Here is a 13,768-nt window from a genome sequence, read left to right on the forward strand (position 1 = left end):
TGCCGAACCCACAGGCTGACCCTGAATCACAACATTCTCAAGTCAGCATGCTGAAGGGGAAATTCTGGGAGCTGAAGTCCATAAATCTTAATGTTGCCAAGGTTGACCAATACTAATAGACAGGAAAGCCAACTGGTTTTCTGAAGCTGGTGTTCTGCATGTGTTGAAATGTATCTTCACACATACCCAGGCGTTTTTAGCTACAGGTAATGTGAAGTGTACTGTAGCAGTACATCAAAAGTGGTTTTCATTTTTGAAAAGGCAACAGGAATGATTTTTTGGAGGAAAAAGAGGACACACAAACTTTCCATTTTTCCACCACCACCATCCTGTCAGAACCTATCATTCCCCCTCCCACCAACTAATCTCAACTGTCAATAACTGTCCTTCATCTCCCACAGCATCGAATACAATTGATGAAGCTTCCAGGATAGGAAGCGAAACATTTTCTTTTTCCTCAAAAAAATCAGTCCAGTTGTCTTTTCAAAAATAAAAACCACTTTTGATGCATCTATGACCTAGATGACTGAGAATCTTCATAGACAGCTAGAAGTACAGTGCTGTAATAATCCAAGTGGATATTGTCATACTGAGGATTTAGTTTTTCCCCCCTAGTCCAGAATGCTTAATTCTTGTTCTTTATTCTAATCTAGACTATTTTCAAACAAAGATGCCTGCAGAATTTTGAAATTAACAAATATATTGACTATATTGATTGCAAAATTGTAAAGATACTTCAGCACTGCTACTGCTTGCAAATCCTCGTTCTCAGGAATGTTCACATCATGCCATTGGGACAGCTGCAGATTTTGAAGCATCACATTACTGCAGGAACATTGTTTTCCTTCTTTGCCCTTCTTACAGCTTTAGTTATTTATTATTATTAAATTTATATGCCACCCATCTCATTATCAAGTGACCCTGAATGGCTTATGAGAACTTTAAGGGTATTTTTCACAATAAAAACTGACTACACAAGATGCTGACAACGTTATTTAATCATAGGGCTGCTGGTGATAATCTACTGTATTTACTCAACAGACAATGAAAACTATATAAATTTGGAAGAAGAGTGTCCTATGAGTTCTGGTACAGCACGACTCATAGCAGGTACTAAACAGACACTGGGGAAAAATCCAATTCCAGAATGTTGTTGTGTTGTTAGCTGCGAAGTCGTGTCCGACCCATCGCAATCCTATGGACAACGTTCCTCCAGGCCTTCCTGTCCTCTACCATCTTCTGGAGTCCATTTAAACTCACGCCTACTGCTTCAGTGACTCCATCCAGCCACCTCATTCTCTGTCGTCCCCTTCTTCTATTGCCCTCAATCTTTCCCAGCATTAGGCTTTTCTCACTGGAGTCCTTCCTTCTCATTAGGTGGCCAAAGTATTTGAGTTTTAGCTTCAGGATCTGGCCTTCTAAAGAGCAGTCAGGGTTGATCTCCTCTAGGACTGACCGGCTTGATCGCCTTGCAGTCCAAGGGACTCGCAGGAGTCTTCTCCAGCACCACAGTTCAAAGACCTCAATTCTTTGGCGCTCAGCCTTTTTTATGGTCCAGCTTTCACTGCCATACATTGCAAAGTCCAGAATGAGTTATCTCCAAATGCAGGACATGTCTCCATCTTCTCAGCAAAAGCCAATCCGGCGCACCCACAGAGAGCGCCCTCCCCCTGGGGGTTGTTCACATATTTGAATCCCATCACTGCTGTAATAATATTAATAAATAGACCTTCTAGAAACAGATTTGGACTACTGCAACGCTCTCTACATGGGGCTGCCCTTGAAGACCACTCGGAGGCTCCAACTGGTACAGAATGCAGCCGCGAGAGTTGTGTTGGGAGTTTCCCGATACTCCCATGTTACACCTCTGCTCCGCGTGCTGCATTGGCTTCCAGTTGTCTTCCGGGTGAGATTCAAGGTGTTGGTAATGACCTACAAAGCCCTACATGGCATGGGTCCGGAATACCTTGGGGAGCACCTGCGGCCGGCGTCAACTTCCCTCTGCCCAGTGCGCTTCCACAGAGAGGGCCTCCTCAGGGTGCCACCGGTCAAAGAATGCCGACTGGTGGCCCCCAGGGGGAGGGTGTTCTCTGTGGGCGCGCCGGATTTATGGAACCATCTTCCGGTTGAGCTCCGGATGGCGCCCGACCTCCGCTCCTTCCGGTGCGATCTAAAGACTTACCTCTTCGAACAAGCTGGCCTGGCCTGATGGGATGGGGTTGGGTTTTATTAATGTGTTTTAACTTTTCTTATTGTGTTTTAACTTATTGTAAGAGTTGTGGGCATTCTGTTTAATCTCTTTTAATTTTTGTATTTTGTCTTTTAACATGCATTGCCCTGTTCACCGCCCTGAGTCCTTCGGGAGAAGGGCGGTATACAAATAAAATTAATAATAATAATAATAATATTTATACCACTTCTGGGGAACACAATTAGTTAAATGGCATTCTTTTTATACAGTACCCCATTTGTGGAAATCTTGGGGGTTTGGGCCACTCAGTATAAAGATTACTAGATAGGAAAGCTCTGTTCTAAGGTTTAAATGAATGACATCTCTGTAAATGCAGTATAAAATGCCATTTGGCTATCGTTATCCATCTCTGCTTGCAGGTTTACGCTTACAGCTGGCTCTGGATATCCATAAAGACAGGCAGGATGGTGGCAGTGAACCTTCTACGGGTAAGTAAAAAGGAGAGTTTTAGTGAACCATATTTTTTTTCAAAATTCTCGTGGGTCTCTTCTCATACCCTACCAGTTTGATTATAGCATTACCATCTTTTCATTATTTTTTTCATTTCCCTCCTACATATGTAATTGGAAATGCATGGAAAAATACATTGGCATTTTTAAAGCCTCTATGGAAAGACAAGTGAGCATAATACATTTTATATAAATCCTCTGAAGTCTTCTAATCTTGCCCTGTTCCCACTATGGACTACCCATATAGGTGGTCCCCAACCTAAGACCACAATAAGGACCAGAAACTTTCTTATTAAACCGAGTGAGTGTAAAGTGAGGCATCATGTGACTACATCCGATTTTACAGTCTTTTTCGCCAGAGTCATTAAGCGAGACATCACGTGACTAGGACTTACAACCTTCTCTGCCAGCTTCCTCACTGGCTTTGCTTATTGGAAGCCAGATGGAAAGATGGTCGTAAATGCATCCAACTCTATTTCCTTATTTCTATTCTATTCTATTCTATTCTATTCTATTCTATTCTATTCTATTCTATTCTATTTAATTTTTATTTTAACTTGTATATATTGTATTGTTTTAATCTGCCCGGTAAACCGCCCTGAGTCCCTTGGGAAAAGGGTGGTATATAAATCGAAATCAATCAGTCAATCAATCAATAGTTGTAAGTGTGAGGACCGGTCATAAATCACTTTTTCCCGCCAGCAGCATCATAACTTCAAACAGTTGCTAACCAAATGGCCATAAATAAAAAAAACTACCTCTCATTTCTTAATGAGGACATGAATTTCCCCCCATCTCCCATGTTTTGAAGCTCTGATCTGTCCTGCATCCGTCCAAGGCTGTCTTAATCCCTTTGAGCAGATACTCTACAGGTAATCCTCGACTTACAACCGTTCATTTAGAAACAGTTCAAAGTTACAACGTGTCAGAGCATGCACAGTCTTATTGCGCTGAGGTCACCCAGGAATAAATACACTAAACGGTGGTCTGTATTAAATCTTGGTTTATATTGCACTATCTTATATTACACTATCTACACCATATACACTAGAAACAAGATACATACACACGGTCATTCAGCACACTCCAATACACAGCAATTACAGCAAGGAACGGAGGAGAGAGAAAGACTCCAGCAAGGCCTTCCCTTTTATACTCAAGCTCTTAAAGAGATACAGACTCCTGCCGAGTCATTCCTAAGTCATTCCAGACCATTCCACCTTTAACGATGGGGGGTGAGGTGTTACCCCCCGTTGATAGGGCTCGCAACTTGGGCGTCCTCCTTGACTCCCGGCTCAATTTTGAAGACCATATAGGAGCAGTGACCAGGGGGGCTTTTGCCCAGGTTCGCCTGGTGCGCCATTTGCGACCCTACCTGGACCAAGATGCCCTACGCACAGTCACTCATGCGTTCGTGACCTCCCATTTAGACTACTGCAACGCTCTCTACATGGGGCTGCCCCTGAGGACCACTTGGAGGCTTCAGCTGGTGCAGAATGCGGCCGCGCGAGTTATGATGGGGGTTTCCCGATACTCCCATGTAACACCTCTACTCCGCGAGCTGCATTGGCTCCCGGTTGCCCTCCGGGTGAGATTCAAAGTGCTGGTGATGACCTATAAAGCCCTAAATGGCATGGGTCCGGGATATCTGAGGGAACACCTGCTGCCAGCATCAAGTTCCCTTCGTCCAGTGCGCTCCCACAGGGAGGGTCTTCTCAGGGTGCCGCCGGTAAAAGATTGTCGGCGGATAACACCCAGGGGGAGAGCCTTCTCAGTGGGTGCGCCTGCCCTCTGGAACCAGCTGCCCGTGGAGGTCAGGACTGCCCCCGACCTCCGTTCATTCCGCCGGGACCTGAAGACCTGGCTCTTCGAGCTCTCTGGCCCAGGCTGAGAATTTTAATTTTAATTTTAATGGGGGTTTTACTTTTTTTTCCAGGAATTGATGTAATTTTTTAAATTGTTTTTAACTTTTGTATTTCTTGTTTTAAATACCCTGTAAACTGCCCTGAGTCCTTCGGGAAAGGGCGGTATATAAATCTAATAAAATAAATAAATAAATAAGATTGCATCATTCATCTCACATTATACAAGCTGGTTAGCTTCTAAATCATTACCTTGACACAATGGCACTGAAAAAAGTGACTTATGACCTTTTTTTCCTACTTTGCAGCACTTCCCCATGGTCACGTGATCAAAATTCAGATGTATGTCAACTGACTCATATGTATGACGGTTGCAGTGTCCCAGGATCATGTGATCACCTTTTGTAACATTCTGACAAGCAAAATCAATGGGGAAATCTGATTCATTTAACTGCCGTATTACTAATTTAACAACCGCAGTGAATCACTTAAAAACTGTGGCAAGAAAGGTCACAAAATGGGGCAAAATTGCATTTAACAAAATGCGTCTCACTTGGCAACACAAATTTGGGGCTCAATTGTGGTCGTCTAAGTCGAGGACTACCTGTACTGTGATTTATTCTAAACTGCTTCTATTGCCAACTCCAATTAGCTACAACACCTGGCACAGTCCTTCACCTCCAAGAGCTGATTGCTGCCCTGTGCAATAATGACAACCTAGGTTGCTTGGCAACTACCCGTGTGTTCTCAGATTGGAAAACAAACAGATTAGATTGCCATGCCGAATTGCTGATAACATCAGTAAATACGTTTACTGTTGTTACTGTAATACAATAAATACAATAAAATAAAATAGAATAATTGAAAAGTGTTAGATACAAAGAACTCAAAACAAGGTAGGTCAGATTTATTACTTCAAAAATATTGCTTTTGAGTTTAAATGACAGCAAAGCAACAGTAGCAAGATAGCTGCTAAGAGTGAGAAGCATTCTGCAAGAATATAATTCGATATTCAAAGTGTGAGTCCTTGAATTTATTTGAAAGTAAAAAAGGTAAAGGTTTCCGTCAGTCATGCCCGACTTTAGGGTATGGTGCTCATCTATGTTTTGTGGCTGAGGGAACCAGCGTTATCTGAGGACATTTTCTGTGGTCATGTGGCCAAAGGCACAAAGAATGCTATTACCTACCTACCTAAGTGGTACTTATCAATCTACTCGGATCTGCATACTTCCAAACTGTTAGGTGGGCAGGAGAGGGGGCAAGTAATGGGAACTCACCCCATTGTGTGGTGCTCAGGTCTCAAATCTGGGCTGCCAGCTTTGCAGTTGACAAGCTCAGCATCTTTAACTGCTAAGCCACCGTGCCCCTTCTTTCATCTACCCTCTTCATCTGCCGTCAACCATTTGGCCCTAATCCCATTGCGAATGGGTCACTGGTGAACATAATAAATGATGTGGATCAAGGGACTGAGATGCTATTCAACAGGCTGCTTAGAAAACTTAGAAAACGTCCCATCAAGCTACGATGAAAACGTGGCTGCGGGGCTGGTAATATTTACCAGATAGATAATATCAGGAGTAATTAACCTAGCCTTACATTGAGAAGGGACGCGGTGGCTCAGTGTGTTAGGACGCTGAGCTTGTCGATCAGAAGATCGGCAGTTTGGTGGGTCGAATCCCGAGTGCCGCGTAACAGAGTGAGCGCCTGTTACTCGTCCCAGCTTCTGCCAACGTAGCAGTTCGAAAGCACGTAAAAAATGCAAGTAGAAAAATAGGGACCACTACGGTGGGAAGGTAACAGCGTTCCGTGCGCCTTTGGTGTCTAGTCATGCCGGCCACATGACCACGGAGACGTCCTTGGACAAGCGCTGGCTCTTCGGCTTTGAAACGCAGATGAGCACTGGTCCCTAGAGTTGGAAACGACTAGCACGCATGTGCGGGGGAACCTTTACCTTTACCTTTACCTTACATTGAGAAAATCCTGCTTTGTTCATCAGGCTCTCAATCCTATGAAGAGATGAATGGATCCTTATGCCCCACCGCAAGCAAGCTGTTTCACCTGCATACCAACACAAGCAATGAAGAGGGTGAGTATCCTGGATTCTCTAGGAAGGAAGTTGGTTGCAGGAACTGAGAAGCAGAAACTTCAAGCCCTGCTTTGCCAAGACTATAGGGACTGACTTGAAGTCACCAAAAAAATAATAATCACTAGATGACTTTAGCCCAATCATTCACTCTCAACCTAACCTATCTCATAAAGTTGTTGTTCTGGAGAGGAAGTGCTGTGCCTGCCATCTTGAACCCCTGAAGAAGAGGCAAGATATAAATCCATATAAATAAAATAGTTATTTTACCCCTTCAAATAATGTAAAGCTACTTCCAATAGATGCTGGGCGTAAACTTAAGAATTGTTCCTCTGAACAATTAAGAACAAGCAGCAAAAAGGAATGTTTTTCAAAGCCATGGTATTGCAGTGAATTACAGTGGGTGACTGTTTTGCATTTAAAACTGTGTGGCAGATGGAGAAAAACCAACAGCTGCTTGAAGAGCACTTTGAGCTTTTATTGATCTGCGAACATAGGATATTTTGTTTGAAGAGCAGAAAACATTTGCATGCAAACAAGCACATTTGTCAAACTAATTGAATACCGTATGTCATCTTCCTGGTTTCCTTATTTAGGAACAATAGCTGATTTAGAGAAAAAAAACACAGTCTTGTCCTTGGCCAAACATACTTGTTTTTAACTTGCTTCTTTCCGGAGGAACTTGGCCGAGACAGAAAATATGGAACAAAGAGACTTGTTACTAATCTATACTGTCTATGCTTGTTATTGCTGATTCTCTTCCCTGACAGAACTTTCCTTTGTGTAATTTTCACAATAGTTTCTAACTTACAGCTAGTCCTTGACTTCCAACCACAATTGAGCCGGAAATTTCTGTTGCTAAGCAAGACAGTTGCTGAATGAGTTTTGCCCCGTTTTACGATCTTTTCTTGCCACAGTTGTTAGTAACACCGTTGTTAAGGGAATCAGGCTTCCCCATTGACTCTGTCAGAAGATCACAAAAGGTGATCGCAGGGCATTGCAATCGTCATACATACATGCCAGTTGCCAAGCGTCCAGATTTTGATTACACAACTATGGGGATGCTGCCATGGATGTAAATGTGAAAAACACTCATAACGCACTTTTTTCCAGTGGCGTTATAACTTCCAACAGTCACTAAACGAACATAAGTTGAGGACTACCTGCACTCTAACTATGGTTTTGGTTATGTCTGATAATGTTTCTGGATTTCAGTCCTGCCTAGACATAAACTCAGCAGGCAATGCGTTTTCTTTCACTTGTTCAGACATCCATTCCAGACAATAAAGGAGGAGATCTAGTTAGTCAATGGTAGCGAAAAATAAGAAGCAGCACTCCTAAAGGGTTTTTCCAATTTTTCATTTGTTAGTTTGAAAAAAACTGGTAGCAGAATCCACACCAGAGAAAGCTACAGCTGCTTGTTATCTTACCAAAGAGGGAGGAAACCATTTGTACATCTGTTGCACCATCTGTGACAAACTGAACAATCCAAGTATTAATGGAATTTGCATGAATCAAAGGGTTGGAATAGATGATTTCTAAGGACTAATTTGGAGTAGTCATTAAGGCAACAGACTAGAATCTGGGAGAGTGAATTCTAGTGCTGTTTTAGGCACGAAGCCAGCTGGGTGACTAGTGGAAGCCAGTCATTCTTTCTCACTGCCAGGAAGCAAACCACTTCCAAAAGTTTGCCAAGAAAACTGCCTAGTGTTTCCAAGCCTCTGGTTTAAATCTGGAAATCTACACAGGAAGCACAAGGTTTCTTGTTAATCAGCTGGTTCAAGCAATAGCATCGGTCCAAAGTTAGACAAATAGAGAAATGTTAACTCAGAAGTATGCTAGATTCAATTTATTTCTGATATTTAAATCTAAAGCTATAGCCTTTGTGATTGTCTCTAGTATCTGGAAAGCCTAGTATTAAGGACATGACAGGGGGAAAAAAAGACTAACACTGAACTCCTTGGATAGCTCCAACACTTCCCAGTTCCAAAAATCCCACTGTCGTAAACTGGGATTGGAAATTCAATTAATCTATAACAAGTTTCCCGCTGCAGATGCCGACTCCTATGAAAATATGGAAAGCCCCACAAGCCTCAATTCACGGAGAGAAGGCATCTTGGATCCACATGGAGAAGGTAAGTTGAGAGGAAAGGGAAGTTATGGAGCTGGAAACGTTTCCATAGGAATGCTGCATGTGCAAACGTGTTTTTGCAGTCACCGAGTTAGAAATTTATCTTTTGCCAGGGAAATAAATCAAGTGGGCCAGGGTTTTATTTTATTTTATTTTTGCTAGTTTAGGTTTATTAAATGGTTTAGGTTTATTAAATTTATATGCCTTCTCCCTGAGGACTCAGGGCGGCTCATAACAATAAAAAGTTAAAAGATATAAATACAAAAATTAAAAGAGGATTAAACAATATAAGAAATAAGAACAATTTAAACCAATAAAAAACCAAATTTAAAAACTATGATCAGTCCAGGCCCGCTTGTTGGAATAACCAGGTCTTTAGGTCATGGAAGGATCGAAGGTCGGGCCGTCCGCAGCTCCGGGGGCAGTTCATTCCAGAGGGTCGGTGTGCCTACAGAGAAGGCTCTCCCCCTGGGGGTCGCCAGCTGGCATTGCCTGGCCGACGGCACCCTGAGGAGGCCGACTCTATGGGAGCGAACTGGGCGATGGGAGGTTGACATTGGCAGCAGGTGGTCTCGCAAGTACCCCGGGCCTAAGCCATGTAGGGCTTTAAAGCTGATTATCAGCACCTTGAATCGCACTCGGAGGGTAACCGGAAGCCAATGCAGCTTGCGCAGGAGTCGTGTAACATGGGTGTACCGAGATACCCCCATAACAACTGTTAAAGAAAACATTCAATTTAATGAATTCAGTGTCCTATATTATGCATAAATTGCTGCAAATCCCATAGTACACAAGAAATGTTGCTCATACAGGACTTAGGTTGTAGGTTTGTGTTACCTTCCCCAGCATTATCTACAATCTTCATTTCTTCCACAGGTTCTCCCTCTGGCTCCAGATGGCAACATATCTCTGTTCCCTTTGGGGGTGATCTCAGAGGTGGGCTGCTATGCTCAGACTAGGATTGCCACAGCACGACAGCAAGCTGGGAGCAATTCCTTTCTTCTCTAAATTAAAGATATATCTACCCAGAATTCTACTCTGTTGTTCCAGAAGATGAGGAATGTTGAATGTGTTATACATCAGTCCTTTTACAAGAGAAGAAAACTTTGGGAGATTAGACTTCTGTCTGATGTCTAGCAGTTGGAGCAGTGAAGAATGGCAAAGGGATTTTTGAAGGAAGTGTAACTCGAGACGTGCATTTTTCAATTGCTCAGAGACTCTGAAAATGTTTCTTTTCTTTCACAATTACTTCCAAGCAAATGTGGACATTTTAAAAAAAAGCAGTTTATGGATCTGATGAATCAACACGTGGCGGATGGATGATATTACTCAGAGAATCAAGTTTTGGAACAACGAAGTCACTTGCTGATTTATTAGTTCTTATGATAAGTATGAAACCACCTTTTCTTCGTTTCAGACTGTTGATTGGTGCGCGTGACAATGACAAAACCGCCCTTCGTTTTCAGACAGTGAAGCATAAGAGTATAAATGCTCTTTCAACAAAGCGATCAGTAAATACTTTGCTACATAATTGTTTTAAATGGAAAAGATATTCCGCTGCAGCGATATGTGGTGATATGCCTATATCCACAAGGATCTGCAATAGGCTGGGAAAGTGAAAGTTGGACTTTTAAAAAGAAACAGGATAGGAGGAGGAGTGATGTTTTTGGGATGCTTGTGTTGAAGAAGAACATTGAAAATATTGTGGATAGCCAGGAAAACAAACAAGTGGGTCGTTGAACATATCAATCCAGAAGTCTCACTTAACGCACAAATGACCAGACTCAAATTATTCTACTTTGGACACACTATATGAAGATCTGGCTCTCTGAAGAAGGTTGTAATACTGGCAAAGGTGGAAAGAAACAGAAGGAGAGGATGATCAGGAGGAAGGTGGATGGACTTAAAGTGGTGATGGGTTCATCAATGGAAGACTAAAGGAGTGGGTTAGGGACAGATCTTCATAGAGAAAATCCACCTGCATGGGTTCTAAGTCAAACCAACTTGATGGCATGTAATCAAATCCATTTTTTAAAGGCAAAATATGTTAGGGATTTTGGTGAAGGGTAAGAAACTACCCCTTCATGGATTACTGCCTTGTCGTGGCGAAGGGGCTTGCGTAATTCAATGAAGCTATGAGCTATGCCGTGCAGGGCCACCCAAGACGGAAAGGTCATAGCAGAGAGTTCTGTCAAAACGTGATCCGCTGGAGAAGGAAATGGCAAACCACTCCAGTATCTTTGCCATGAAAACCCTATGGACAGTACCAAAAGGCAAAACGATATGACGCTGGAAGATGAGCCCCTCAGGTCGGAAGGCGTCCAATATGCTACTGGGGAAGAGCAGAGGGCTAGTACTAGTAGCGCCAGAAAAAATGAAGCGACTGGGCCAAAGCCGAAAGGACGCTCAGCTGTGGATGTGTCTGGTGGTGAAAGGAAAGTCCGATGCTGTAAAGATTTTTTCTCCATAGGAACCTGGAATGTAAGATCCATGAATCAAGGAAAGCTGGACGTGGTCAAACAAGAGATGACAAGACTGAACATCGACATCTTAGGTATCAGCGAACTAAAATGGACAGGAATGGGTGAATTTAATTCAGATGACCATCAGGTATACTACTGCGGGCAAGAATCCCTCAGAAGAAATGGAGTAGCCTTCATAGTCAATAAAAAAATAGGAAAAGCAATACTGGGATACAATCCTCAAAATGACAGAATGATCTCAGTTCGAATCCAAGGCAAACCATTCAATATCACCGTAGTCCAAGTCTATGCCCCAACCACCGGTGCTGAAGAGGATGAAATTGACCGGTTCTATGAAGCCCTACAGCACCTTATAGAACTAACACCCAAAAATGATGTCCTTATCATCATGGGGGATTGTGTTCTGAACCAGCCAACTACCGGCCTTGTAATAAGGCAAACCCCTGTTCAAGTAGTAGAGACTGGAGAGCGTCTGAGGCTGCAAAGCGTCTGCCAAGTTTAATTCACAAGCAAAACAACAGAACAAGAAACACAAGAACTTGAATCCTCAAGCGGAAGGGTTGCTTTCAGCAACCAGCCCCTCCCCAAACACTCCTTTTATTTAGAGTTCAGGGCGTGGTCTCCCTGTGCCTCCTCCCGAGGAGTCCCACAGCCTTTCTTTGTTTGTTCCTGCTCGACTGCCTCCTGCGTCGGGCGTCCTTGAACAGGGCCAGCTGTGGGTCATCATCCTCCGCACTATCGGGCTCACGCAGCTGAGAAGAGGGCCCCGGCTGAGGGCTCTGCCAAGCCTGCAAGCCATCATCAGCCGGTTCGTCTTCCACACCCTCCTCCTCCCCCTCATCTGAGTCATCCGATACATCCGAGCCGGCTGCCGGGCCCACAGGCTGGCCCTGAGTCACAACAGATTGGAATGCTAAAGTAGGAAGCCAAAAGATAACCGGAATAACAGGCAAGTTTGGCCTTGGAGTACAAAATGAAGCAGGGCACAGGCTGATAGAATTTTGTCAAGAGAATACGATGGTCATAGCAAACACTCTTTTCCAACAACCCAAGAGACGGCTTTACACATGGACATCACCAGACGGTCAACACAGAAATCAGATTGACTATATGCTCTGCAGCCAAAGATGGAGAAGCTCTATACAGTCAGTAAAAACAAGACCAGGGGCTGACTGTGGCTCAGACCATGAGCTTCTTGTTGCAAAGTTTAGGCTTAAATTAAAGAAAGTAGGGAAAAGCGCTAGGCCAGTCAGGTATGAATTAAATCATATCCCTGTTGAATATACAGTAGAGGTGACAAATAGATTTAAGGAATTAGATCTGATAGACAGAGTGCCTGAAGAACTATGGACAGAGGTTCGCAACATTGTACAACAGGTAGCAACCAAAACTATCTGAAAGAAAAAGAAATGCAAGAAAGCAAAATGGCTGTCTGAGGAAGCTTTGCAAATAGCTGAGGAAAGGAGGGAAGTGAAAGGCAAGGGAGAAAAAGAAAGATATGCCCAATTAAATGCAGAATTCCAAAGAATAGCTAGAAGAGATAAGAATGCCTTCTTAAATGAACAATGCAAAGAAATAGAAGAAAACAACAGAATAGGGAGGACCAGAGATCTTTTCAAGAAAATTGGAGAGATGAAAGGAACGTTTCATGCAAAAAGGACCAAAATGGCAGGGACCTAACAGAGGCAGAAGAGATTAAGAAGAGGTGGCAAAATTACACAGAAGAACTATACAAGAACGAGCTTAGGGACTTCCGGTGGCTGCGCGGCGCCGGAGACAGCCTTCCCGGGCTGCCCGCGGCTCAACTGAGTGATTTTCGCCCGAAACAGCGCCGATCAGCTGTTCGGGCGAATTTGAAGCCCCCTCCTCGGGAGAAGAGGAGGGGGTGAGGCCCCAGGTAGGGGTCGAGTTCTCCGGGGCCACCTGAGCTTGCAGCTTGGGCGGCCGAAGGATCGAACTCCCCCGTAGCCTGGGTCGCTCCCAGCTGGCCAGCGCCTCTGCTCCTGATTTCATGGAGCGGAGCCAGGCGTCTGCGACCACCCCTGCCTGAAGGAAGGACTATGGAATAAAAAGAGCAGGCAGAGCGGTACAAGAGGAAAAGGTGAAGAGGATTATTTTATTTTACTCTCGAGCTTGATGGACTTTTTAAACTTAAAGTGAAAGTGCGTCACAATTGAAAGTAAAAGATGGCGGCTAAACCTCCCCCTAAAACTCTTCGGAGTGCTGGAACTTCTCCGGTGCAACAATCATCATTGCAGGCATTGCATCCTCCTGATGTATTGACATCGAAGGACTTACAAGATGCTCTTGAAAAACATACCCAGGTAATTTTGGAATCAATGGGTGATAAATTTGCACAGATGGAGGAGAAATTGAAGAAGTTGGAGGAGAGAATGGAGGAGAGGATGGAACAGAAGTTCACGGTGATGAAGGTAGACATTTTGTCTTCAGTGTATAAAGTGGCTGAATGTGTGGAAGATTTGGATGAAAAAGTGGAAGATTTGACTCA

The 13,768-nt window shown here is 43.6% G+C and overlaps 1 protein-coding gene across 1 annotated transcript in view; it reads left to right on the top strand.

Moving 5' to 3' along the window:
• Positions 1 to 13,768, top strand: part of LOC308676309 (uncharacterized protein) — a 45,137-nt gene that overhangs the window by 13,253 nt on the left and 18,116 nt on the right. The window contains exons 7-9 of the mRNA XM_081342121.1: positions 1,042 to 1,110; positions 2,611 to 2,679; positions 8,700 to 8,780. Of these exons, the coding sequence (XP_081198247.1) occupies positions 1,042 to 1,110; positions 2,611 to 2,679; positions 8,700 to 8,780 (219 nt within the window). The remainder of the gene's footprint in view (positions 1 to 1,041; positions 1,111 to 2,610; positions 2,680 to 8,699; positions 8,781 to 13,768) is intronic.

This window comes from Vipera berus (assembly GCF_964194415.1).
Source record: "Vipera berus genome assembly, chromosome: W".
In the NCBI taxonomy this organism is placed as follows: domain Eukaryota; kingdom Metazoa; phylum Chordata; class Lepidosauria; order Squamata; family Viperidae; genus Vipera; species Vipera berus.